The sequence below is a fragment of the Peromyscus leucopus genome, chromosome X, assembly GCF_004664715.2.
Source record: "Peromyscus leucopus breed LL Stock chromosome X, UCI_PerLeu_2.1, whole genome shotgun sequence".
Lineage (NCBI taxonomy): Eukaryota > Metazoa > Chordata > Mammalia > Rodentia > Cricetidae > Peromyscus > Peromyscus leucopus.
This window is the reverse complement of record NC_051083.1, coordinates 138025453-138049145: the sequence shown is the minus strand read 5'-3', so window position 1 is coordinate 138049145 and position 23693 is coordinate 138025453. Positions and strand designations below refer to the sequence as shown.

The 23693-nt window shown below is 37.1% G+C and overlaps 1 protein-coding gene across 1 annotated transcript; it reads left to right on the top strand.

Moving 5' to 3' along the window:
- Positions 1–849: 849 nt before the first annotated feature.
- Positions 850–7842, top strand: Spry3 (sprouty RTK signaling antagonist 3). The gene is made up of 4 exons (XM_028861753.2): positions 850–969; positions 1129–1254; positions 5511–5634; positions 6356–7842. The coding sequence occupies exon 4, from the start codon at positions 6365–6367 to the stop codon at positions 7334–7336; it is 972 nt and encodes a 323-aa protein (XP_028717586.1). The 5' UTR covers positions 850–969; positions 1129–1254; positions 5511–5634; positions 6356–6364; the 3' UTR covers positions 7337–7842.
- The last annotated feature ends 15851 nt before the right edge of the window (positions 7843–23693 follow it).

The window sequence follows — 23693 nt, the reverse complement described above, 5'->3', positions numbered from 1 at the left end:
ATGGACAATCATTAATGCTGAAAAAAAAAAAGTGGGAATGAATGGGAAAAAGAGGTGGGGGAAGCCCTTACAGAAGCTCAATCTTTATCGGATTGAGGCTACACTCAATCAGCAAATTCTGAGCGTTTTGTGAGTGGCAGAGATATCTAAATAAGGCCCCCTTATTTACAGCCCCCCGGAACCCCACTCCCCTTTAAAATTTGTATCAGTCATTACCCAGGGACCGGATACAGAGATTCCTATGGGGAGTTCTAATGGGTCGATTCAATTTCAGCTGGATGACGCCACTTAGCCAAGCATTAAGAGCTACAGCTCCGGGAAAGCCACGACACAGAGAAGGGGGAGAGAAAGAAATTATAGCAAGGAGCAATAAATCCCCTCCCATCCTCCCCTATAACCCATTCATAAGACCTCCAGAAATCATCTACATTCACAAAACAGCCAGCTAGCTGAGCTGAACACACAGTGCAACCTCACCCTACACACATACTGCCGCAGATCATATACCAACACACCCAGAGCTGTATAAATAATCACACACTAGCGGTATCTATTGCTCCGTAGAGATACCCTGTGTCTACAACTGCAGTTTCTGCTGCTTCGGTTCTTCTGACAGATTGGAGGAGACCGAGGTGGAGGTGGAGGCGGGGACCAAAGGGAGGTGGGGGAGTAGGTAAGGGAGGAGGAAGGGGAGAAGGGGAGGGGGAGGGGAAGAGGAGGGGAAGGAAAATATTGGAGGAGGAGGGGGGAAAGAAACTGGAGGAGGAGAAGGGGGAGGAGTAAGAGGCGGAGGAGGGGGGAGGAGAAAGAGGAGAAGGAGGAGGAGAAAGAAGAGGAGGAGGAGAAAGAAGAGGAGGAGGAGGAGAAAGAGGAGGAGGTGAACTTACCCTGCTGAGCTTTCTTTGGGGAATACGTGCATCAAGATTCAGCTCTGCATGTAAAATCCATACAGAGTGTCTGCCACTACAGGTCTGATTCTCACCGCCCCCCCCCCAACACCGCCGTTTTCCCCCTCTCTCTTCCTCTCTCCCTCTCTTCCCTTCTCCCTCTCTTCCTTTCTCCCTCTCCTGCTGTGACGGAAGGACCAAGACAGAACTATCTCTGTTTTTATCTTCTCTTCCACTAAAGGAGTTTTCATTCAGACTTTCCGAAGAGAGGTGGAGAAACCTAAAGACTACAGAAAAGAGGTCTTTTGAGCCAGATCGAGCGTTAGTTCTTCTGCTTTTCTCGGCATGGATAAACCATTTTCTCAAGGTAAGCCACAGAGATTAGCATTTAAAGACTTCAGAATTCCTTCCATGCGATGCACAGATTGCCATTCATTCCAGCTTTCGGTGTGGTGTGGTGTGTGTGTGTGTGTGTGTGTGTGTGTGTGTGTGTGTGTGTGCGCGCGCGCGCGCGCACGCGTGCACACACACACACACACACACACACACACACACACACACACACACACGAAAGTGCCTGGGTAAAATAAAATGAGACATTTAAATGAATCAGCTCTTGTAGAAAATTATCCATACTGGAAATTTAGAAATCAAAATAGGAATTCAATAGGATTCTTTTTTAGCCAAATGCCAATTTAATGTGTAGTCTTTTGACCTTTAATGTATTTTGGTGCTTACCTAAGCCCCTTACTGCGCAGCCTAACCACCCAAGGTGAGGACGTAGGAAGAGCCCATGCTGAGGCCAGTCTGGCTGCCCAGCGGGCATCCTTGTCAGCGTGGGGCTAGTCTGCTATTGGCTCACAAGTCTGGGCTGTGCATCGTTCAGATTTCATCACATCACCTTGCCTTGGGTAGAAATGGCGCAAGCTGACACGGCATAACCCCCCCCCCCCCGCGCGCGCGCGCACACACACACACACACACACACACACACACACACACACTGAGTCAGAGCAATGATTTAGAAATTTCTGGATTCATGCCTAGGTATATGTGTACGTATCTGTATGTGGCATATGAGAATTTTGTCCAAAATAAGAACCTGTGAGCATGTCTAGTTAGTCAAAAGACGTTTGATAGAATCTAGGCAAATGATTTACAGTACACTTCCTTCCACACATCTATCACTCACCTATGAATGTTGCAAATCAAGTTCCATGAACAGAAAACAAATATTGAACTCTTAAACAGATATTGCATTTTGAAATGCAAATTATTGTTGCTTTTCTGAACATATTAAAACCTCACTGTAATGTTATGTATTATCACATGGAGTGTATAAGGTGTTAAAGCATGTTCCCAGTAAGTCAGCTACATACAAAAATACAAATAAGGCAGACTAGCAGTTTATTCACAATTAAGTATACCATCGTCTATTTGAATTTAAAATACAGTAAGATCTTATTGTAAAATGCTAGAAATTTTATTTCTTTGTGTCCTGTTTTTAAGTTTCTAGCTGAGAAACATAATCTAGTAATATGAATGACTTAGATTTAAAGATATTTATTCAGATTGAGTAGTAAGGAAGCAAATGATTGAAAAGGAGACTAATTCTTCATAGAAGAATTTGAGATTTAGATATGCAGCCAAAATCCAGGACAGAATTTAGACCAGGGCAAAATGGGCTTTTAAAAATCTTTCTTACATACATCTTCATTTTGCAGATGAAGAAACAGAGAGGTCACTTGCCTATAGTAACACAGCAAAGTAAAACCAGCATTAAGACTATACCCCAAGTTTCTTGTGTCTTAGAAAATAATTTGGGGCTTGTAAAAAGATCCCAGTGTCTTAAATGAACAACTCACTTCTTAGAATTTTTCTCACCATTAGAAGTATATGAATTTGTTCAGTGTTAAAATTTTTCTCTGCATCACTCATCACTAAAACACCTATATCTTTAATAATGCCAAGCTCTTAAAACTGCAAGGCTCAAGGGCTTGAAATAAACTGCTATGAGTCTTAATGAAACTATTAAAGTAATGAATAGGACTGAGGTAGCAATGTGACAAGTTAAGAGTTAAATGTGGTGAGAATCTGGCAGCTCTAGCAAGATGTATGCGGTAGGAGGGAGGCCCAGTCAGTAACAGAGAGGTCAGTAATGTAAACTATATACAACTTGGTATTTGTAAGGGGGTGTGTGTGCTTTGATAGAGATGCAAATGCTTTTGAACAGAGGATTTTTAGAGAGCAGACTTTGGTATAGTAGAACTAAGAAAACATATAAAGCCATAGCAGAAATTCCCCCTATGTTTGCTTTCAGTTATTCTGAGAACAAGTGTATATAACAGCAGACTACAGGGGAAAAAAAAAAAAAACAAAAACCACCTCACAGCCATTACACAGTAAGGTACAAAACAGCATTGAGCCTATAAAAGTGGGAGAAAACAGGAGTCAGCCTTTCTTTCTTTTCTCCTCTCTTTAAAAACCAACCTTGAATAACACTCTATCAAAAAAGATTTATTATAGAAATCAGAAATGTCTTAAGGCACCAGCAAAGAAGAGCTTTAGGCAGAAAAGTTTTCAACATTTGTTACAACATGGCAGATTTTAGGTTTTAGAGAGAAAAACATTTTCTTTCATTAAAAAACATTACCATTTCATGAATAGGTTTAGCTTCCTAGCAAGAAAAGAAATTCCTGTTTAGGTTGTATATAGCAAATTTCATGGCTATAGAAAAACTATTCAGAAAGCCATGAGCACCTGGCCAGCAAGACTGACGGGGGTGGGTTTACAATGCGTCATTCATTACTGCAGAGGTACTACGTGACAAAAATCACTAGATTCCATCCCTATATAACCAAGACTCATAACCACATTGACTGCTATTTAATATGTGATATGTATATTCTTTGTCATTTATCAAAATATCAGATTGACCACAGGCAGTTTAAATGTTGCTGCTCACAAAGAATGGCTTTTTAATGGGTGGACTCCTGAATAATAAACATGCATGCAGTGGTAGTTTCTCATCTAGTCTACACACATTTTCTCATGTAGTCTATAAGTAATATCTTGCTTATTTGTTTTTCAGCATTCCTCCCCGTTACCTTCTGCTATAGTACACACACACACACACACACACACACACACACACACACACACACATATATATACTGATTATTTTAGTTTGTCTTTTTCTAGCTAGATTGATTTACCAGGCCCAGAATGTCAAAAAAAAATTGTCATCCAGTCCTTTAATTACTATCTAAAACCCAATATTATGGTGATCCTCCCTGCCCTGATTAGATCTCAGAACCCATTCTAATTAAAAAAAAAAATTAAGAGCAGGAAGAAACTAACCTCATACTGTCAGCCCCCTTACCTGAGGGCAATGGCAACAGTAATTGGTTATTCTATATTTCTTTAATCATTCAACCAAATCTCTCATTCTTGTAAAAATCTAATCACTGTCTTAATACACCTCTGTAACCTAAACACCATGTGACCTTCTGGTACCAAGCAGAAGCCCCCTTGAATATTTTTATTATTGGTTCTAAGTTGTTTATATTATGACCTAGATTCTATCAAGTTTAGCTTTCAACTTTGTAGTCATGCCCAAGCATTCAGTGACTTCACTGTAATCCCATTTTAGGAATATAATACAATTATCTCCTGTAATTACTTCTTGACATTTTTCATGTATTTTTGACACTGATATATCTAACTATATCTAGCATGTATTGCTGTATTTAAAGCATACAAGATTTGAATGAGTCCACCCATTCTGTATTTGATAAGTTAGATATAAACCCATTTTTTAAATACTCTTCATGGTCCAAAGCACATTCACCTATAATCTACAAGCAATGAATACTGTCTATTTCTTTCAAATGCTAAGACTATGACTGTGTAAAGATTTAGAAAAGCTATGAACAGGAGGTTTCAGGGACTTTAGGTTCAAGGAAGTGAATCTATTTTTATTTTTGAATTGTCCAAATAAACAAGGGCACTTTGCCCAACTTATCCTCAAGAACTTGAAGATGTAAATGGTGTGGATGAAAAGAATGATTAAATTACATAGCTATAGAAATACAGACCATTATGGGGCAGTATTCTTGGAGATCACCTAGACCACCCCTATAATTATATAGGTAGTGAAACTTAGGCCTAAAGAAAGCAAGTGATTTGGCAAAAGTATCGTACATATTTGAGTCTTTGGGCATACTAATGTTTATCTAATTTTTAAGCAGATGTAAATTTAGCTAATCATATTTATATGAGAATATGGCCTCAAAAGCCACCAAAGTGCAGTCATTTTTAGCTGCTGAACTCTTTATGAACTGTATTATTATTATTCCTGTTATTATTTCACTTTGGGCCCATTTTAGTGTTGTTTATTTTATGTGGAAACCTAAACAGACTCTGTTTTCTAGCTCTTTGTTCATTTTTATTGACTATTCATTCAATATATCCAAACTATACAAAAGTATGAGTAATTGGTTCTTTTTAAGGATACGTAAAATCTGCTAGATTTCAAATATGTACTCTATTCATGCTAATGATCATTATGTGTTCCATGTTGCCTCTTTGATTCATGTTTCCATTTCTTTTTTTAACATTCAGTCTTCTAGGTACAGGAGTCTACTACTTGTAAAATATTTTCTGCAAGGTCACCATTTATCGATTCTACGCTATATCAACACCTTCAGGAGAATGACTACACAACCATTTTTGGCACAATGAAGATGTAAGAATATATTTTCTAATATTCAACTAAGTTTAAATACAGTATAAGAATATGTCTTCTCTTTACAAAAACCATTTTTTAGTGTAAAGTAGATATAGAGAAAAGCAGTCTATGCAGAATTTGTTTGGTAAATGCATTTGTATAGTTATAGTGATATTTGAAATAATTCAGGGCTTGAATTATAGTTTGATATAGTTGTCCCATTGCCCAATGTTATATATAAAAAGTGTTTGATTTTGGAAGCTGAGCATGGTAATGCATACCTATAGTCTCAGCTACTCTGGAGACTGAAGCAGGAGAATGATTGGATATATACATGTCCATGTACACATATGAGCAGCTTCTCTTGGTAAACCTATAAAGTTTCCTCTATTGAATCAATATTGCTTTAGGAAATGACCTTTTTTTTAACATTTGGCTCCATTTTTATTAGAATTCAGATGCTCAAAATTAGATTAACTTTTTCTGTGAACTTAATCACATGGTGGAATACAAAAAGAATTAATGATATAACATTTGTTCCCAAGCTGATTTATCCTTTGAAAAGGAAGACCATACTTGCCTGAAAATAAGTGAATTTACTTACAAACTAAAGGTGTTACATGAAGCCTACAATACAGCATTTGAAAGATGAAGTGGTGATAAGTCTTAACTTTTCTTGGATCCCTTGAACTTGTGACTTGTATATTCTCATGTATTGTTTCTATTTCTTTCCTCCTAGGATTTTCTGATGTGCTTTGAGGTCCGTATAACTACAAGGGCTCTTTTTTTTTTTTTAATCACCGTAAGTGCCACTCTGACCCCAAATCACTTACAGCTCAAAAATCTAGGCAAAATGGATACCACAGCTGTAGATGAGTTCCAACAAATTCTGCCTATTGAACAGCTGCGCTCTACTCATGCTAGCAATGATTATGTGGAACGGCCTCCAGCACCCTGTAAACAGGCTCTTTCCAGCCCTTCCCTTATTGTGCAAACCCACAAGTCTGATTGGTCCCTGGCTACCATGCCTACTGTTCTCCCACGCAGTATCAGCCAGTGCCATCAGCTGCAGCCCCTGCCTCAGCATCTGAGCCAATCTAGCATTGCCAGCTCAATGTCCCAAAGCACCACTGCCTCTGATCAAAGGCTCTTGGCCAGCATTACACCCTCTTCTTCAGGCCAGTCCATCATCAGAACCCAGCCTGGAGCAGGGACCCACCCAAAGGTCGATGGTGCTCTGAAGGGAGAAGCTGAGCTATCTGTAGGGCATCCCAGTGATCACCTCTTTATCTGCGAGGAGTGCGGGCGCTGCAAGTGTGTCCCATGCACAGCGGTTCGCCCTCTTCCCTCCTGCTGGATGTGCAACCAGCGTTGCCTTTGCTCTGCTGAGAGCCTCCTTGATTATGGCACTTGCCTCTGCTGTGTCAAGGGCCTCTTCTATCACTGCTCCACTGATGATGAAGACAACTGCGCTGATGAGCCCTGCTCCTGTGGGCCTAGCTCTTGCTTCATTCGCTGGGCAACCATGAGTCTCATCTCCCTCTTCTTACCCTGCCTGTGCTGCTACCTGCCTACCCGTGGATGCCTCCATCTGTGCCAGCAGGGCTATGATAGCCTCCGGCGACCAGGCTGCCGCTGTAAGAGGCACACCAACACTGTGTGCAGAAAAATCTCTTCTGGTAGCGCACCCTTCCCTAAGGCCCAGGAAAAGTCTGTATGACCTTCCTACGAGATGAATCCAGAATGTTCTCCTTCTGACCCTCTTCAGTAAAGCATAAGCCTCATGTTTTGGGGAGGGTGTGAGATAATAAACTAGCCAAAGTTAGGGCCTCACCTCTTTTGTTCCTGCAGCATCAGGAGAATGGCAAAGTATATCCCAGTGCAGGATGCCTTGCTCTTTTTCACAGTATCTATCCTATCTTCTTCAGTCTTTTTACATTCGGCCTGCTCAGCTTTTATGGCTGCCATGGCAAATTCAGGTGATATGTGGGCATGAGGTTTGGACACTGAGGACTTACAGAGCCAGCAATGTGGAGGTTTAGGGGCTCCCCAAGGTAATGCCTTTCAATGCAGGCTCTGATTGTCACTCTGCTTTCCACAGTGCCTTTGAAGACTTTCTTCTCAGATGGTCATCACAGGTACATGTGGAATAGCGTTCAACCTTCCAGGGAATATGACTCCCCCCTCCTTCCCTCCCTCCCTCCCTCCCTCCCTCCTCCTCCCTCTCTCCCTTCCTCCCTCTCTCCCTCTTCCATCTTCCCTTCCTTTCCATCTCCCTGACTCTTCTTTCATTATTCTGTTCTTTTTTAGCCTCTCCTTTTACTTTGCCACATTTCTTTTTCATTTCCTACGTTTCTATTATTCTGCTTTCCAAGACTATCTTTGTCTATATTTTTATTTTGTTTGATATCTTTGTTTCTCTCTTCCTTTCTTTCTCTGACACATTCAAAAGTGCTGTTTTTTTTTTTGTTTGTTTGTTTGTTTTTGTTTTTCGAGACAGGGTTTCTCTGTGTAGCTTTGCGCCTTTCCTGGAACTCGCTTTGGAGACCAGGCTGGCCTCGAACTCACAGAGATCCGCCTGCCTCTGCCTCCCGAGTGCTGGGATTAAAGGCTTGTGCCCGCCCGGCAAAAGTGCTGTTTTTCCATAGGTTTTTCCTTAGATGCCAGACTTTGCTATGCTATACTATTTACTAAATTGTATTAAAGGAAATGGATTATTGTAATGAACTGATTGCTAGCAATAGTTGGTATCCCAATGTGTGTATGCACTCACAACCACACTCACCTGTTTGTGAGCATATGAGGCTCTCCTATATTTCCAAATTCAATTAGTTGGAGTGTTTTTCTCCTTTTCCTGATAATCAGCTTGTAGTACTGACAGATTCTACTAGCATGCTGAGTAGGATAGTAAATCAGGATGCTCATAACTTTGTATGTCTGACCCAAGTGCCAAAGGCAGACGTGCTTTATAGCTAAATGAACAAAGCAAAGGATATTACAGAAGTATGTTTTCCCTTAGAAGCTAACTGCCCTGAGACTGCATGGCTCAGGCCTTAATAATGGATATAAAAAGTCATAAAATTTTAGAGCTGGAAGGAATCTTAAATATTAATCTAGTTCAATGTTATAATTTTACAGATGGGAAAACTGAGGCCTGGAAATAGAAAGGAAATTGCCCAAGGCCACACACTTGAGTTGATAGCAAAATTTGACAGGAACACAGGCCTTCTGACTCCTACTTCATTGTTCCTCCCCTTCATTATACTGGCTCATTGAACTTTCTCTTATAACTCTGTTAACAATTCCAGAAAGTGATTCCCTTCCAATTACTTTTCAGAAACCATGAGAAGTTAATGTGGTGGCCATTCTGCAGTGCATAGTGGGTAGTTAGTTAACTACTGGGTATGAGGTTTCCCCCAGTGGACATCACCTTTGACTCTGTACCTTGTAGAAGCTCAAATGTGGGGGAAAAACATAATGAAGCCCTAATCAAGCTGTATCTTCGCCATTGCATCTACTCTTTGCTGCACACACTGTGCTCCTTCCTGGCTTTGTCTGCAATGGTAGCTGCCTAAGAACCTAGATTTCAGCAAAGGTGAACAACTGAGATGAAAGATATGTAATGCACAGAAATGACTCCCCTCTTAAAATGTACAAAGAGCCTGTGCTGCGATCCCCTGTCAATAAGGAAAAGGCTGCAATGGTGATGGCAGGGTGCAAAAGACTGCTACTAAGAGACATGAGAATTTTATAGTTTCCTTCTGTAAGTAAACCCAAAATTTGTCAAGGAATTCAGATATTTGGGGCACTTGCTTGAAATCAAGGTGCTCCAACTTAGTTTAAGACTTCCAGACTCTATATATCATCTCTTTTAAAGTGTGCATGGATGTGTGCTGCAGGGTGAAGTGAGGAGAAGTATATAGTCATGCACAGGAGGAAGAAAGGGAATTCTATGTCCCTTTATTGGATACATACTGCAGAAATATATGCCACAAAGTATATATGGGCTATGAAACTTCCTGAAGTGTATTGACATTGGGTTGCACACAGCCCCATACCTTCACTTATATCTCCTCTTGTAGAATTGCTTTGCTCTATTTTTGTATATATAAGTATGTTATGATGATTATTAATATTGTTAATGATATTGCTGCAAATGGTGCCATATATAAGGTTAGGCTTCTTGAAACATTTATAAACCCTAAACCAATACCTGAATACCTGTAACCTCTTATGTTGCTTTTAAATCCTTTAACTTTAAATAATTTGTGTTTAATCTTAAAAATCTGCCTAATTGTACTTCAAACTTATCTACCCCTAAAAGCTATACCCAGTTGTTTGGGTCACACTGTATGGTGATGAGTAGCAACACACACTTCTCTTTGCTTCTGCCCAAAATTTGCTTAGAGTCAAGATATCTAAGGATTCTCTGACATTAGTGCATTGTTTTGGAGCTAAAGTTACTCTATGGATGCTTGCTTATTAGTTCCAAGCGCCTTCTTAATAGCTCCTTGATATTTCAACCCTGCAGTCCTTACTCAGGCAAATTGTGCACTGCCAGAAGGGCCCTGGGCTCTGCCATACACCCAGAGGAGTTCTTCTCAGTGTATTTCTAAATGGCCTTATACTTGGTAGAAGAAACTGAAGGGTTCTTGAATGCAATCTGCTGCCGAGTCAGGGCTTTCACTTATGTCCAAGTTGGCCTGATATGGACTGCATCTGGTTTACATAAAGATGGGTCCTGTTGGGGTATGCACACAGACATGTGAGTGTGCATATGTATCCCTTCTGTGGTTTCATATAGATATATGTGTATATATATATGTAAATATATAATCACACATCTCTCTATATTTTAATGTATTGCACATGTATATTTAAAATATATACAAAATAACTCAATCCTTCAGAGTGGCTCTGTTTTCATTATTTCTCTGCTTTGTGATATGTACTGTATAAACAGGAATGTATAGGTGGTTTCCTGCTTGGCATTTCTTTGCAGTTAAGTCATTCTGCACCTAATTCCACATATTGGTGCCTTGATAGGTGTTCTATGCCATTAGCCAAAAGTTTCTTTTAACCTTAGCTCATTCTTCCTTTATCATAATAGCTATAATAAAGATAGTGCACCCTTATATACTGCTATGTGGTAAGCATGGTAGTATATTGTCTATATCTAGCATTACCTGTATTATCTCATTTCATTCTCAGGGTAACTGTGTGATACTATTTGTTTCTCCATTTCACAGATGAGAAAATGAAGCACAGAATTATCAAGTAACTTATTAAAAGTGGAACTAAGATTTGAGCCTAGGTACTTTACTCTCAAGTCCATGTTCCAGAGTCAGGTATGGAAATTTGAAGTACCATATAAACCAGTACAAAGTAACATGCCTCAAAAGTGATTAGTTCTTCTCTTAGTTCTACTCCATCTATCACCTTGGAGTTAAACATATGCCTATGTTAAGAACAAAACAACAATTACAGACATATTTTAGTTGTATTGCTTCCAAAAATGTTGGCATTACAAACTCCTGACTTGAGTCCAGAGTTATTTTCATTTAAAAATTTTCAGGTTTTTTTAAAAGATTTATTTATTTATTATGTATACAGAAGAGGGCGCCAGATCTCATTACAAATGGTTGTGAGACACCATGTGATTGCTGGGAATTGAACTCAGGACCTCTGGAAGAGCAGTCAGTGCTCTCTCCAGACCTCAATTTTCAGGTATCTTAACTTAGGTTTCCTAAAAAAATAGAAATTGAAGATAAAGCTGATGTACAATCTATGCAAACAGAAGTGAGGACAATAGTAATGAGTTATGGAAAGAAGGATAGCAACTATTAGGAAGTATAATAACACTGTTTCATGACAAACTATTTTCTCAATCTATGACAGGCCCTATGAAATTATTACATCTCTATACATCCCATATGGAGGAAATTTATTTGCTAACTCTCATCTCATTATTTATAGATACTTTCTTATGTCATAACAGCTATTCTGTTATTCTGGGTAGTACACATGTGGCTGTCCATGCATGTAACCTTGGCCACAATGAAGAGACATTGTTGTTCTACTAGAGAAAGCAGGGGGTATGTGTAGATATGAAGTTATAGATTTAAGGTGCTGCCAGACTGGTGCCTACATCTTTAGTCACTGGTTAGAACTTTCTTATTTAGATAAAAATGGGAGATGTAGTGGGTAGCTGTTCCACCTATGACTTTGAAGTTACCTGCCGCTGGAGACCCTTAAGACCTGGGATGCACACATGCGGCCCTCTCTTCACCTCCTTGTGGTATTAGATGCTGAGATCTTGGACCAGGCAAATCAGCATGGGACATAGCTCAGCCTTCCTGGACCCTATGATGAATCTCCCATGGTAGTGAGTTAACCCACAAATAAATTCCTTTGCTCATTAAGTAGACTCAATCAATGGATTTCTCCCACTAGGCCACATTCTTTTATTTTGAGGCAGTGTCTCAATGTATATTCCTAGCTGGCCTGGAACTCACTGTGTAGGCCAGGCTGGCCTCAAACTCACAGAGATCTGCCTGCTTTCCAAGTGCTGGGTTTAAAGGTGTGTACTACCATGTCTGGTTTTAATCATATTATTTTTAGGTGAGTTAGAAGCAATTTACTATCTCTAATGTATGAAGGACTATACTGTGCTTACAAATGACTTGTTTTAAAGGTCTTTTTCCCCAACAGGGATATGAAGTCCCTAGTTCAACTAAAGGAGTTGAAAAGTTTCAAAATATCCTTATTTTTAGTATAGAATTTTACTTCATTTTAATGAACCACTTAAATACTATAAGTATGTGTATACATATGTTCATTTAGGTTAATAAGCATAATAACAGGAAAATTAGGTAATAAATTCATCAATATTGATTAAATTAGGCATTTTTGAAACAGGAAAATAAATTTGTTGACTAGTATGTTTGTCAACTTTATCACTGTGACAAAATATCTGAGATATTCAAATTTGAAAGAAGAAAGGTTTATCATGGGTCATAGTTTCAGTCCATAGTGGCTGGTCATTGCTTTTGAGTCCTTTAGAAGGCAGTAAATTATGTCAGGAAAGCTTGGAAAAGGCAATGATTCACCTCATAGTGGATAATAAACATAAAGAAAGAGGAAGGGGCTGCTATCCAACAGTCCCTTCAAAAGGCATACCTAAGTATTTGAAAGCCATCCTATTAGTCTACGCCTCCTAAATACTCTAGATCTTAGCATGGAGTTCAGTGGTAGAGTGCTTGCCTAGCATACAAAAATCCCTAGGTTCTATTCCTAGCATTGCAAAAATGTATCTACCAACACACATTAATACTGGAAGATGGTGACCAAAGGATTAACTCATGGGCCTTTGGGGGAATCATATACAAAGCATGACTGCTGTTTTTAAAGTCTCCTTGCCACCTAGGTGTGACATCACAGACACATTTTAAGCATTATAGTATCTTTTATCCTGATACATAATCATTTATTGCATTCTATAGACAGTACTTACATAAAATCAAAGTATTTGCTAAAACACCCCATTGATATGCTTTCATTTTTATTAATAAGGTAACAAAAACATACAATGCATTGTACTAATGTAATCCTTGATTCTTCATGTAGTAAAAGTATAAGAGAATTCTGGAAAAAAAACTGTTTAAATGAATAAATTAGGTTATTACTCAAAATGATCTGGCAAAATTATTCTACTAATTACTTCTAATTTATAAAGCCCAGGTTACTTCACAGTCTTTATCATATATCTGACCTATCATGAACATCTGACTATATTGCTTTTAAGAGCATACTCATTATTTTGACTTTAGAATATTATATTCTTCTCAGTTTCCTCTTACTTCACTAACTGCTCCTTCTTTGTGTCTTTTGTTGGATCTCTTTTCCCCATCACTTTTTCATATTCAAGTATCTCTTAGATATCTTTTCTTTGAATATCATTTATGTAAGAACTCAGAAATATTTCTACTATATGGACTACTTCCTTGAACTCACCTCTTTAAATGCCCACCTGCCAGTTTTACATCTGTACTACAATATATATTAGAGATGTCAAACATATACCTTTGTACTCTTTCTTATTTCTAACACCGATTCCAAACTCCTAGTTGCTCAGATTAAAAACTTTTCCCTAAGCTTTTTATTTGCTGTGAATATAACCAAAATTCTAAAAGTCTTCAATTAGTCTTCTCCGACAATTTAGAGTGGATCACATGTAGTCATCAGTATGTCTTTTGAACCTCTGGACTAAGGTTTGATAAGGTTTAAGAAGACTATAATCTTTGGCCCCTTTATCTTAATCTAGGCCTATATGTCTATCTTCACGCTATCCAGTTGCTTTCAAAGGTCAGGATGCTTTGTTATTTTCAGGATGGATAAGACAAGGAAGGGTATTTTGAGAATGACGCTGCCTATTGTTTAAGATCTCGCTGACATTACAATCCAAGTTTTATGTGCTTGCTCTCAGATATATTTGTCAGCCAGTCTCCTGAAAAAGAATAAGGTTCTCAAGTTGCCATTCTTCAACTATCAGAAAATCCTTTTGACTTCACCAGATAATAATCATATCACTGATAATAAATGATACTGATAACAAGGCTCTGGAAGCTTCAAATCCTGCAAAAACTAACTAACCCCTTTGTGGCAAAGTACTAAGGAAAGAAGTGTACATAGCCCAATAGGCAAATACTCTAGCTTTATTAATGAAGAATTTCAAAAGCAAGCCACGTGCATGTTTTCCATTATAATAAAGCTGAGGTGGAGCATGTGTACACCCTGAAGAATCACTTTGTACCTATTTGCTAAAGTCTAAATTAAAGAGAATAAATGAATCCCTTGGACCTTCTTTTTCTAGGATCAAGCTTTAACCCTTTCCTTTGAAGTTTACCACTCTGCTGACAAAAGCACTGTGAAAGAAAACCAAGGAAAGGTGCATTCATCTTTATGAAAATGTTTTTCCGTTTTTTTCTCAATAGTTTTCTTTCAACGAAGATTAACATCTCTCCTAAGAATAATGACCCAAGCCCATCAGAATACATAAACCACATTGAAAGAATAGGAGAAAGAAATGCTAAACTTGAGTCCAGAAAGAAAAACAAAGCTTTAAAAATTAATAACATAGTATATATTCTTTTAATTTGTTGACTCATCAAACTTTTTTATGAAAACTCTTTTCAAATTCATATAGCTCTTCCATTGGAAGTAATGTATACATACCTACATGCTGAGAGAGACACAGAGAGAGAGAGAGACCTTGAGCCCTCATTTTTCTGTAATTCTTGACTCATACTAAATGACAAGGTTTCTCTTCTTTCAGAGAAATACCAGACTGGATTTGTGGTTTCCCTGGATTAGTTTCTTCTGAGTCATTGTAGTGTTATGGAAATCACGATATCCTGAGACCAATTAAAATCAGAATCTTTGGAGGTGGGTTAAGGAATGCATTTTAAAGCTCCCAGGTGATTATAATGTGTAAACAGATTTGAGAAAGGCAAGTCACCTCAATTCTATAAATGTAGATGGTGAGGCCCAGAGAGGGGATGCAATTTAGTCGCAATCACACAGTAAGTTAGCAACTGAGGAATACAGGAATCCAGTTCTGCAGATATCTAGGCCAGAGTCCTTGTCTTGTTGCTATGCTGCTTTCCTCTTTATCCAGTGCTCTCTCTCCTTTGATTTCTTCGTCTGTAAAACAAAGGTGACAAATCCTAGAGGTTTTGTAAGAATCAATAAAGCAGAAGCAATGTGTTATGTAATTTCAATACAAATGTGAAGTAATATTATGTTTGTGGGAATTAATACATAACCCAGATGTGAAGTAGTCTCTAAAACAAAAGTTTTATTGTATGCTGATAAATTATAGTTGTGCATACTTATATACAAGGGGTGTCATGGCTTTGAATACAATAATGACCAAGTAAAAACTAACTAACTTAGCCATTACTTCAAACATTTAAAACCCTCTGGTTTGAGAACATTTGAAATCCACAGCTTCCATGACAGTGAAATATATAGTATTCAATGTTAGCCATAGTTATTATGGTATATGATAGTTATATAATCATTTGATGTATCTATCAGATAACATATATCAAGATTAACCACTTTCATAATTTGTATGTATTTTAAACCTGAACTTGGCTTCAGTGGCAATTAAATTTATAGTTGAAGATTACACTTTCCTTTGCTGGGTTAAGGTCTGAGAGAAATAGAATGGATAACTAGATTGCCTATCTCATCCAACTACAGCATTGGCCTTAGGCTAAACCCAGAATTCTATGTAACTCAATAGGTGTCATTCTAGAAGCTAGCCTGGGTTTACAGGGAGAGGTAAAAATGTCTCCTCAGAAAGATAGTAACCACGGAAAGCCAGGAAGGAAAACTACCTAAGTTTCTGCTGTAGAAGGCAAGTAGTAGGGAAAGGGTTTTTTGTTTTGTTTTGTTTGATCAGCTGACTGAGGAAACACATCTAGAGATCTACTACTCCTGGAATAACCTGGAATTTGGAAAGACATTTTTATAAATTCCAGAGACCCAGAATAGGAGATCCATATCCATTCCTATCCTATCCATAACAGATATTAGAAATGTCAAAAGAAGCCCACTTTATTTCCTTATAAGTTATTTAAAAGCTATGTTTTAATGGTCTGTGTTCTTTTAAAAAAATATTAGCCTCAAAGTTCTTTATTAATAGTTCCAGTACCGAATAAGTGCCTTTCCTAACAATAATTGTCATAAAATCCTAGAAATGAGCAGCATAAAGTAGTAGGTGAGCAGAATGAAAAAAAAAAAAAAAACAAGGTTTAATCTGCAGTTTTAAAAGCTCAAAATTGTGTTATTAGCCATGGTTGTTAATAGTAGGAAGAAACTCAAATCTACTTCAACAGTGTTTCATATAGCCTGTGATCCTAAGACTTGGGAGGTAGAGGCAAGAAAATTAGGACTTCAAGGCTACACAAAGAGTTCAAGGCTAGTCTGGATTACATGAGACCCAGTCTCAAGGAAGATGGACATGAAGTTCCATCCCAGCTAAGGAGTTATTGGTGATCAATGGCTGCAAAAAGAAGGAAAATTAGCTTTCTTTAAGTGTGTGACCCTTCCCCCAGTTAATGGCCACACATCTAAGAGTATATAGGCAGACTACTAATAGGACTTGGTAGGCTTTCCAAAACAAAACAAAACAAAACAAAACAAAGAGAACTCAAAAGTTAAGTGAGTATGGAATGGCAGGCAGATCTGGGAGTAGATAGGGGAGGATGTTGTGGAACCATCCTTTTGTACACTGTGAATATGTATTACTCTCATTGGTTAATAAAGAGCTGATTGGAGGACAAAAAGTAAGTGTGGGAGGGAGGAGTCACCAGGAGACACAGAGAGAAGCAAGATGAACATGCAGTGCTGAAAAAAGGAACGGCCACATGGCAGAGTGTACATAAGAAATATGGGTTAATTTAAGTTGTAAGAGCTAATTAGTAACAAGCCTAAGCTATCAGCTGAGCATTTATAGCTAATATTACGTCTACTGTGTGGTTATTTGGGAGCTGGCCTGTGGTCCCAACAAAAAACTCCACCTAGGCCAGGCAGTGGTGGCGAACGCCTTTAATCCCAGCACTTGGGAGGCAGAGCCAGGCAGATCTTTGTGAGTTCGAGGCCAGCCTGATCTACAGAGTGAGATCCAGGAAAGGCACAAAGCTACACAGAGAAACCCTGTATCGAAAAACCAAAAAAAAAAAAAAAAAAAAAAAAAAAAAAAAAAAGCCTCCACCTACAGAAGGAGGCTGAATATGATTAAAATACAATGTATGAAGTTCTCAAAGAATTAATAAAAAATTAAAAATGCTTCATACAAACAAGATATAGATTAAAACTGCAAAGGATATTAAAGTGCAATTATTAAATAAATAAACTAAATAAAAGGCTAGAGAATACCGGACATACAGAATCAACAGTGAATTTAGAATCAGAAGATAAATGTAACAACACATAAGACTATGAAACTGGAAAAAGCTGGCACTGATGAGTTTCATTCAAAATATTACAGTTGGTTCTACCATGTGGTATGAAACCTTTGTCAAGTTACTTAGCCTTTCTGTGCCTGGTTTTTAACCAAGAAAGCAGGACTCTTGTGCTCTTAAGTAATATTTATTAATAACATTGGCAATACTTGTATTTAATATATAATGCTATACTTAAATATTTATAAAACAGAGATCTGGATTGTAGTCACATAAGTAAATGAAACATAATAGAAGATCTAGAAAGAAGCTCACACATTTAAGGTTAACTGATTTTCTGTTTTACAAAAGTGCAAAGATAATTTAATGAAAAAATGGATAACCTTTATAGCAGTTGGTATTGGAATAACTGAATGCCTATACAAAAATTTAAATAAAAACAAGGAATCTCAATAAACCTGATACTTCATGCACAGAAAAATGAAATGGGCAATAACAAAACATGAGATAAAAAGTTTTGAACTTTTGGAAAACTAAAGATATCTTAAGACACAAAAACCATGATCCATAAATGATAAAAACAGTGATTAACTGGAATTCATCCATGTTTATAACTTTCACAGGAGGCCTCAACCCTATGCAAAGAACTGCAGGCAACTAAGGAATATTGAGAGTGAGAGATATACCCAGAGAAGATCACATTTGGTTATCCAATACCAAATGCTCAGCCTCAAAATCATATACATACAAGTAACATTATACAGACTGAATAGGTTGTGTTTACATATTTAGGAACATATATCCATATATTTATATAAAAATAATTAATGAAAAGAGGCCTTGAATTTGAAAGAGAGCAAGGAGGGGTATATGTAGGGTTTGGAGGGAAGAAAAGGAAGGGGAAATGATGTAATTATAATCTCAAAAATAATTTAAAAATATATACTGTGAAAATTAAAACACAAATAAAACATGGAACATATACCTGTAAAACTGATAACTAATATAGGACTTATATGTAGAATTTACAAATGACTCCAAGAAAATAACAACAAAAATAATAAACAAAGCAACAAGAAAAATGGGTCAAAATGTGAACAAGCCTTTTACAGAAAGCTTCTTTGTATATTTTCCATTTTTGTGTAAAAGAATATGTGACTAATAAGCATATGAAAAGACTGTCTACAAGACTAGTCATTAGGAACATGGAAATGAAAGGACAATGTGTTATTAAGTATACACGAATATGACCAAACTCAGAGTGTGCTTTTATGTCGTATATTTATAATAATATAGAGAAACTGAAGCTTTCATATCATATCTGTGAGGATGTTAAATGGTACAACCACTCTGGAAAATAGCTCAGCAGTTTTTTATAAAGCTAAACACATCCTTCTTATACAATCCTGTGATTTCTTTCAGGTATTTATCCCAGACATCTTTCCATAAATTTTGTATTAAAATATTCATACCAACTTTTCCAATATGTTATAGTTTGAATATGAAATGTCTCTATAAGCTCAAGTACTGAGATTTTGGTTGCCAGCTGATGGATATTTGAGAAGTGATTGGATACTGAGGGTTCTGATTTAATGGCTACATCAATTCTTTGATGAATTGATAATATGATATAACTATTGGGAAGTAATGACAAGTAGGAGGTGATTCTAGTTGAGGACAATAACTTGCCCTGGGCCTTTCCTATAGTTCTTTCTATGCTTCCTATTCATTATGAAATAAGTAGCCTTTGAGATATGCTCTTACTGCCATGATGTTCTGATTCACTATGGGCCAGAGTCAATGGTACAAAAGACTGTAGATTGAAACCTCTGAAATCATCAGTTAAAATGAATTCTCTCCCCTTAAGTGTTTTTATTTTTTATGTCAGGTATTTTGTCATTAGCAATGAGAAATTAACATACTATATTAGCATTCACTTAGAAAAAAGCCAAATTTTTAATCAACAGAGAAATGGGTAAACACATGTCCATACAGAGGAACACCACACAGTAATAAAAGAAGAATTGCTAATACACAAAAGAAAACAGTGCTGAGTTTCAAAAAATTCTAAGTGTGAAGCCAGACACAAAAAAGTTATATGACTCAAATTTCATAGAATTCAAATGCAAACCTAGCTACAGTGGCAGAAAGTAAATGGAGCCGAGGGTTAGGAAGCTTAAGAGTATTTTGTGAGTGATAGAAATGTTCAACACCTTGATAGTAATGACAGTTACATGATTATAAACATTTCTCAAGTCTCATCAAACTATAATGGGTGTATTTCAGTGTACATAAATATATCATTTAACTTGATTTTAAATTTAAAAAATATTTTATGTTTAACAAGTGCTTTGCTTGCATGTATATCTGTGCATCCTGTTCATACAGTGCTTGCAGAGGTCAGAGGATTCCCTAGAACTGGAGTTAGGCATTTTGTGGTCATCATGTGCTCTTACTTGCTACAACCTTGATTTTTTTAAACTTAAAAAAATAAAAATAAAAATAAAAAAATCCAAACATCAAAGCAGAACCATACTGAAATAATACAATATTTGAGATACAGAAGATTGACATCTAAAATACAAAAAAGAATGAGTACAGTTAAAGAGTGAACTAGCAAATTATACAACACAATTTAAGAACTATCTCAACCAAAAATGGAAATGCAAAAGAAAGCATCTGGGCCAGCACTATGGCTCAATAGATAAAGATGTTTGTTACTAAGCCTAATAACCTGGGTTCACTCCCCAGAACTCACATGGTTGAAGGGAGAACCAACTCCTGCAAGCTGCCCTCTGACCTCCACACACAAAAAAAATGAATGAATGAATGAATGAATGAATGAATGAATATAATAACAGAAAGTCTTGTGATTATTTAATAGATAAAAGTTGTGGGGTAATATGAGTCCCAGAAAGTGAGAAAAAGGAAAACATAAGAGTAAATATTTAAATAAATAATAACTATAATTTTGGTAAAATTAACAATAAACAATTATTTGTAGAAGACTATTAAAAGGGAGATAGGGGGAAATTCCTATCTGAAGAAACACTGAAAATTAAGAATACCTCAGAAGAAAATTCTCACAGCTTGTAAAGAGAAAGAACTAGTTGCCTAAAAGTGACATAACTAGGGTATTTATCATTGATAGTGTAATAAAATAATTATTTATAAGTAACAAGTCACTTAATGACAGAAATGTGTTCTAAGAAATGTGTTGTTAGGCAATTTTGATGTGTGAACATCATAGAGTTAGATAAGCTAGAAAAGCTACTAAATCACTAGGTGATATGCTCTTATGGAACTTCCATTGTATGTATTATTTAATGCTAACATGACTATATTTGATCTCTGATCCTAAATACTGACTCAAAGATATTAAAAATTCTTTGAAATTGTCTTAGTTATTGTTCTATTGCTGTGAAAAGACACCATAATCAAAAAAACTTTTACAAAAAAAAAAAACATTTAATTGAGGACTTGGTACAGTTTCAGAGGTTTAGTCTATTATCATTATGGTGAGGAGTATGGTGGCATGCATGCAGGTCCTAGATCAATAGCTGAGAGTCACATTCTGATCCATAGGCAGCAATCATGCAGAAAGAGAGACACTGGGCCTAGTATGGGCTTTTGAAACCTCAAAGCCTACTTCCATTGACATACCTCCTCCAACAGGGCCACACCTCCTAATCCTTCCCAAACAATTCATCAACTGGGGACTAAGCATGCAAATATATGAGCTTATGGGGGCCATTTTAATTCAAATCACCACAGGTATCTCCAAAGTGATATGATAGTCTTTTATGTAATGAGATGACTAGTGGCTAGATACTCCCAGATAGCTTCAGAATGGGGGTTGGTCAGAAAAAGACCAGAGCTTGATTAGAAGGTTGGACCTTTAGTCTCATTTCCCAACTTCCAACTTCAGGAAGGGGAGGTGATCAAAATTTTATTTGATCATCAATGGGGAATTATACAAGAAAGCATTTATAATAATATAATGAAATCTTCATAGAACCCCAACTGTTCAGAACTGGGAAGAAGATAAAGTTCAATTGGTAAAGTACTTGCCTTGCAAGCATGAGAATCTGAATTTCTTAGTGCTGAGGAAGTGGAGACAGGAGGATCCCAGCCTAAGATAATAGGTAAGCCTTAAGACAATGAGGACCATGTCTCAAAAATCAAGATAGATTATCTATGAAGAACAACACCTAATATTATTCTTGGGTCACCACTCCTCCCACATGCACCCCTACACACCCTGTGTCCCACAACACACAAAACAATACAAAAAATCCTCAAAGTACCGGATTTAAAGAGCTTTTGGATTGAGGCCCACATGGAGGCTTCCCATATAGAGGATCCTGGAAGGTAGCACACCTAAAGAAGACATGGAAAATCTGCACTCCTTCCTCCATACCTTACCTTATTCATGTCTTCCATCTGGCTGTTCACTTGTGTCTTTTGTAATACTTTTATAGTAAATGATAAATGCAAGAAAGAAGTTTCTCTACTACCCAATGAGATGACTCAGTGAGTAGAAATGCTTGCACACAAGCCTTATTACCCAAATCTGATCAAATTCTTCAGCAATAAAGAAGGCACAAGCTGGCAAGAGAGAAATGAACTCCCAGGACTTGTCATCTGACACTACATGTATGTGTGCATGCACACACACACACACAGATAAAATAAGATAATTTAAAAAATAAAATAATTTCTATGAGTCCTATGAACTACATTAACAAATATAACCAAATCCATGGTAAGTATTTTGTTCAGTGGAGAATTGCTTGGTATAGGGGGAAAACACAACACATTTAATATCAAAAGTAATGTGAATGATTGTGTATGTGAGACAGTTCATTATTCACAGCAGTAGCATTTTTTTCATGGTCTCCCTCATAATTAGTTGTTCTCATGATAACTATGTACTAATCTATAAAAGTTATTATATCTTTGACTTGTATTCTCTTTTTCATTAATTGTAAAAATATGGGTTTCATTATATTTTTATACATATGTACAATATACTTTGATCATATTAACCCACTCAGCACACTCTCTTGTACTCTGTGTTCCAACTAGTCTCTATCCTTTCAAACAGTCCTACTTCCATTATTTTAAAAAATTGAGATTCAATATATGAGAGGAACATCTGGTATTTGTGTTGTTGAGCTTGACTTCTTTCACTTAACATGAAGATCCATCTATTTCCTTCATAAATAGCACATGCTTATTTTTCTTTATTGCTGAATAATAAGCCAATATACATATATAAATATATACATATATGCCACATTTTTTATTCAATTGTCTGTTGATGGATACCTTGGCTGGTTTCACAACTTAGAAATTATGAATAGCATAGGAATAAACATAGTGGTACTAGTTTAGTTTTTTTGAGGAAGTTCTATGCTCATTTCCATATTGGCTGGACTAAACTACATTTTCATTCACAACCTATAAAGGTTATTTTCCCATTCCTCTTGTGTAGATGTAATTCTAAATGGTCTTATTAAATAAGAAACACAGAGCCAAATAAAGAGTTAAAAGCCCAGAGATGGAACAGTAGCCAAGAGCTAAGACCACCTTATCTTACCACTCACTGCCATCCTTCCCCTGAGAGAGAGAGAGAGCTTCTTCCTGTGTCCTGTCTTTTTATTGCCTTTCTGTTCTGCCTTCTCATTGGCTCTAAACCCAACCACACGACTTCCTTGTCACTGCCTGTCTATACAGACCTCCAGGTCTCTATGATTGGTACTGAGATTAAAGGTTTGGGTCACCGCTTGGCTGTGTCCTTGAACACACAGAGACTCTGTCTGACATGTGATCGGATTAAGGGCATGTGCTACCACTGCCAGACTTCTGCTTAATGGCTTGCTCTTAGCTCTGATCCCCAGGCAACTTTATTAACATACAAATAAAATCACATTTCAGCACAAATAAAATATCACCATACTCTTGTATCTTCACCAGCATTTGTGTTGCCTGTTTTTTGTTTGTTGGTTGGTTTGTTTCTGTTTTTGTGATAGCTATTCTGACTAGCGTGAGATGGTACTAATGTAGGTTTGATTGTCTTTAATGGCTAAAGATGTTGAGCAT

Bases quoted from the DNA above. Each gene is read 5' to 3' on its own strand.
- Spry3 (XM_028861753.2), top strand. From the start codon at position 6,365: ATGTGCTTTGAGGTCCGTATAACTACAAGGGCTCTTTTTTTTTTTTTA.